Genomic DNA, 5,385 nt, shown 5'->3' with positions numbered 1-5,385 from the left:
GGAGTCATCTGAGGTCTTTTAGAGATTTAAGGGTCACTTGGAATCCTAAGACATTTCAAAGGTAACCACTAGTGGTCTGAGAGCTGAGGAAGGAGTCACCAATGAGAATAAGGAATAGATACGTTCTCCTTACATCAAGGATATTACAACTAGGGACCAGCAGATGGCATAGCAGTTGTGTCACTGAAATCTCCCATGGGCAGCCATGGTTTCAGTCCAGGACCTGGCAGCTTAAAATTCATGCAGGTCTAAAACAAACAATTAAACAAAAAACTCAACCTAGGCATGTGTACGTGAAGGCCTAGAGGAGAAAGGAGGAAAAGGGACTGTGACCTGGACCCCCCCCCCAGGGGATTATTTCTCACTTTTTATCTCTGTCTTTCTCTGTCTCTCCCAGCAAGTGCATATAGCAAAAATCTCTAACAAAAAAAAAGTGAAAATACAACTTAAAGCATTCCAATATGAAACAAAAAGTTCAAGGTAGAGAAGTATTGTATTGGATGCGGTTTAATTCATTAATATTTCCAATATATCTGAATTTTAAGAGTTGTTTTGTTTTGTTTTGTTTTGTTTTAGACAAGAGAAGTGTTTCACTGTGTTCCCCAACAAGACCTGGAACTCCTGATCTGCTTGACTCAGCATCCTGAGGAGTTGGGGTTACAAACATACATCACCACTCCCAGCCTTGAATTTTTTAAATAATTATTTATTTACTTTTATTCATCATAATTATTTTTAATTTTTATACATTCAAACACCGTATATCTTTACAGCTTATGAGATGAATTTTCCGGCATGAATACAGTATATGTTAGTCCAGTTAAAGACATTATTATACACGCTATCATCAACTGCACATTTTCTATTTCTATGTCCCTTAAATGCTTTGCTTCATTCTTTTTCACCTTGATTCATTTTTAAATTTGAGTTTTTAGGTACTATTAGAAGCAAGAAACATCTTCTTTCATCAACTCTGGTATCTAAATAATCATGTCAGCTGGGGAAGCTAAGCTAGTCTAGAATGATAAAGGAATATCCTGAAACTTTGTTTCTTCCTGCGAATCCTCACATAATCAAAATGGATTCCTAAATATAAGGAAGACAAATCACATCTCCACCTGGAAAATAGACAACTCTTTTATTTCAGTTTTTCTCTTTCTTCATACCTAACCTTGTTCTATGTTCTGCATATTGCAGCTACCAGTCCCTCTCACGGCTTCCTGCCTCTGATGTGTGAAGAACAATGTGAAATACTCAAGAGGACAGCAGGCTGGCTGATGCTGCCTTTCACATCTTCCCTCCCTCACCTTTTATTGAATTTTGAAGGGTTTTTTACTGTGGGTCTGATTGTCATTGAATTTTCCAGCTTTTATCAGAATTTGTAGGTCCATCAATGTAGATATCCCCAGTGATTCAGGTTCAGGTAGAATCCCAGAATAGTGTCTTCCAGGAGAAGACATCTGAAGAAAAAATTGCTTGTGTATGCTTATACACAATAATTCTGTCATTAGTACATTTTTTTCTGAAGAAATATGTGTACAGGAAGCAAAATTACAATGTGAGGATGGGCATATTTGGATAGAATTCAAGTAAAGTCATCATGCATGACTCAAAGTGATTATGAGCTTTAAGCAATCATAGTCTAATGAAGTCCTCTCAGAATAGGTATTTGCTTATGTATTTGTGTATATATAAAACATTGCACATGATATACATACATATATACATTTTAATTGCACATACACATACATGAAAGGACATCAAAATTTGTGAGAAAATGGGGATAAAGTTAAAGTTTATTTAGTTATAATTTTTTTTTGAAATTTATGCAAAATTTTTTCCATGTACCTGTTAAACATCCCTCTTTTATGTATTTGTAACTACAAATGCCTTGACCATTTACTTCTTGATGAGAATATTTTCTATTCAGTCCATGAAACAAAAACTACATTGTCAAGAAAAAAACTACATTGTCAAGAAATCCTTAAGTATCATATACCCACTAAAGTCTTGCTTTGCCACACCATAATTTTTTCATGGCATGTTTAACTTCTTCATTCCTCAGTGTATAGATCAGGGGGTTGAGCAGGGGTGTCCCAATTGTATAAAACACAGCCACCATCTTGTCTATTGGAAAGGTGGTTGGTGGGCGTGTATATATAAATATACAAGGACCAAAAAATATGACAACCACAATAAAGTGGGAGGTGCATGTGGATAGAGCTTTTCGCCTTCCTTCTGCACTGTGGTTTCTCAGAGAGTATAAAATGACAATGTAGGAGATAAACAGGATTATGAAACTCACCATGCATATGGCTCCACTATTAGACACTACTAGCAAATTTATCACGTAAGTGTCCATGCAGGCAAGTTTCAACAAGGGCTGTAAATCACAGAAATAGTGGTCAATCACATTGGGGCCACAGAAAGGCAATCTTAAAGCAAGAAAAATCTGTGCTGAAGAATGGATACAAGACCCCACCCAGGCCAGAATCACCAACACACTGCAGACATGCCGGCGCATGATGACTGTATATCTCAGCGGCTTACAAATAGCTACATAACGATCAAAGGCCATGAGGATGAGCACAAAGATCTCCATGCACCCAAAGAAATGGGCTGCAAAGACCTGAGTCATGCACTCATTGTACGAAATGGTCTTTTTATGAGAAAGGGAATCCACAATCAATCTAGGGGCTGTAGTTGTAGAGAAGCAAGCATCAGCAAAGGACAAGTAGAATAGGAAAAAGTACATGGGACTCCCAAGAGTCTGACTTCTCTTAATAGTCACCACGATGAGAAAGTTCCCCAACAGAGTCACAAGGTAAAGAATCAAGAAGATCACAAATATTGCTTTCTGCTTTCCAACATCCTGTGTCAACCCAAACAGAATAAATTCAGTCACACTGTTATTCACCACCATATTAGTAGCTGTGAATAGGATGTAATTGATGACTGCTTAACCTGCAAGTAGAAAAAAAAAAACAAAAACATGACATTTCATGGAGATCGGTGTGCTGATCTCTGAATTCCATGTTTCAGTTCCATGGTCTGATTTGGGGGTGAACCAGAAGCCCCTATGAATCTTTGTAAATCTACAGATACTCGGATGTCTCCAAGATATATCTGTAGACTTAAAAACTCACTGGGTGGGTAAAAGCTGTTGCATTTTGTGAATAAATAAGAGTCCTTCATAAATTTTTATTCTTATTTAGACTGGGAACTGTAGAATATGTTCTTCCCTTAAATGCTTGCAAAATCAGCATTTACATATAAAAAGTGGAGTGTAAAAATCTTGCCCCACCTTATTCTGAATTTTTAAATTTGAGAAGATTTACACCCACCTATACCCATGTACTATGCATTTTATCTCTGTGCTTTACATTTTGAAAAACACTATTCCAGTAAAATTAAGCACTGATGTCGTTTGAAAATACTTCCTGAAAAAATACTTGCCAATTTAGTTCACTCATTTTTGTGTCCATCATCCCTGACTCTTTAGTATCTTGGATTAAATGTGTTTTTCAAAAAATCTAGTTGACAATCTTTTGCTTTTATCTCTGGTGTTCAAGATGTCAACTTACTGAGACTCATGGTTTAACAAAAATCTAGATAATACCTTGAGGTTGGCATAATTGAAGGAAACCATTCTGTAACCTGTTTTCTGTACTCTTGGGCTCATCTTACTAAAATGTTAAGCTTCAATGTCTTCAAATTTGTTCCAATAGGTAAGTTAGTAATATATCTATAATCTATGTAGCATTTTTATTCCTATATGTCTCTCTTTACCCTGAATTCCTCAGGATAATTCCTCTAAAGTACTACTTTTAAAATTTTCATTTACAATATACAGTTTTTTAATTTTTAAAAAAATCTAATGTCCTTGTTCATAGGATATAGAGTTTATATATTGAAATCATCAATGGAAAAAGAAATGTAATACACTGTAATGACATATGTGATTCAATGTAATGTAAACAAGATTATTATAATAATAAATAAAATTTAAATAGAAATCATCATGTAATGGCACTCCATATGCTAACTTTGACTTAAAATTGTTAATATAACTATTCTTCTATTATATTTTCTGCAGTTCAATTACTAATTAATGGTGTAATAAATTTCTATGAGGCTTTTATTTATTTACTATGTTCACATTGAGACATTTATTTGGCTTTCAGTATTTAAACTTATAAACAACAACTTCACATACAACTCTAGAATAATTTTTCAAGTACAATATTCTTACCCAAATACTAGAGATTGTAAGTGTTATTGAAAACTATTAAAATTATTTTAATATTTTGTATCCTTTTATTAACTATATACTTTTTACAAAATCATTTGTGACCATGATAAAATATTCACAGTAAACAGAGAATGTATGAAAAAAATTAAAATCATCCTCCAAATCATTTAACTCTTTCATTCTACGCTAGAAATTACTACTTTTAATTTCTTTTCATTAAATTTTTTTTTTTTTCTCTTCAGAGAAAAAGTGAGAAATCAATCCTTAAGGAGAGATGGTCATGCAGCAATCCCTTCTCCTCCATTCTCCTCTCAGGAGTTTGGGCATGTCTGCATTTTGTGCCTGGAATGGTTTTTAGTCTGCTGGGTCTGGTACTCAAATCCTAGAGCCAGTCCTGTAGAATCCAGTGCTTTAGCCTCAAAACTACCTGCGGACCCTATTTTTAATTTCTTCTATGATCTTCCAGAAACATTAAAAAGTATATTTGCATATGTGTTTATTTCTAGATTCTTTGAATACATTCAAGAATTGTTAATGTTTCAATGTTGATGATTTTGCAAAAATGTTGAAGCACATGGAAAAAAACACTTATCTGTGACGTTATCTCTTTATCTTCCCAGATTAATATGAATAACATTATATTTTACTATATTGATAGAGTTGAGATCACTAATCATTTAAGATTATTTATCATTGTTAGTGCAATAGAGAAACCATCTGTGGTGAGAATAATATAATTTCTAAAGGATAGATTTTACAGTAAATAATTCAATATTTTGTAGCTAAATGATGATAATCCCATTCTCATGGAACTATTTGACCTAGAATTGAAAGAGTATGCACATTGATCACTCAGTAGTCTGAAACCAGTCTGCGGGCTGCCCCACTGCCCACTAGTGGTCTGGCATTTAACAAGTCCCTTGAGTTTCACATAAACATAAGTAACAAAGTAAGACATTTCAACCTGCAAAGGTATATAGATGTAGCTATGCACTATATCCAATTACACTGGTGGCTTTTATTATGATTATTGTTACAGGTGTTCCAAGAGCTTATTTCCAGTTTTCAAAGCTATTAATTCACTTTCAACATGAGTTAATAGTTTTGAAAAATGGACTATGAAGCTTAGGGAA

The 5,385-nt window shown here is 34.2% G+C and overlaps 1 protein-coding gene across 1 annotated transcript; it reads right to left on the bottom strand.

Annotated features, from left to right (window-relative positions):
- Positions 1-2,002: 2,002 nt before the first annotated feature.
- On the bottom strand, positions 2,003-2,923 carry LOC102491651 (olfactory receptor 4C11-like). Its single transcript, XM_006157906.1, has one exon. It carries the CDS (start codon positions 2,921-2,923, stop codon positions 2,003-2,005), a length of 921 nt encoding a protein of 306 aa, XP_006157968.1.
- Between the last annotated feature and the right edge of the window lie 2,462 nt (positions 2,924-5,385).

Source organism: Tupaia chinensis, unplaced genomic scaffold (genome assembly GCF_000334495.1).
Source record: "Tupaia chinensis unplaced genomic scaffold, TupChi_1.0 Scaffold000564_1, whole genome shotgun sequence".
NCBI classification, from domain to species: Eukaryota; Metazoa; Chordata; class Mammalia; order Scandentia; family Tupaiidae; genus Tupaia; species Tupaia belangeri.
Note: the sequence above shows the minus strand (reverse complement) of the source record. Positions and strands in the feature narration are given on the sequence as shown.

Coding starts and splice junctions, on each gene's coding strand:
- LOC102491651 (XM_006157906.1), bottom strand. CDS start 2,923: ATGGTGGTGAATAACAGTGTGACTGAATTTATTCTGTTTGGGTTGACA.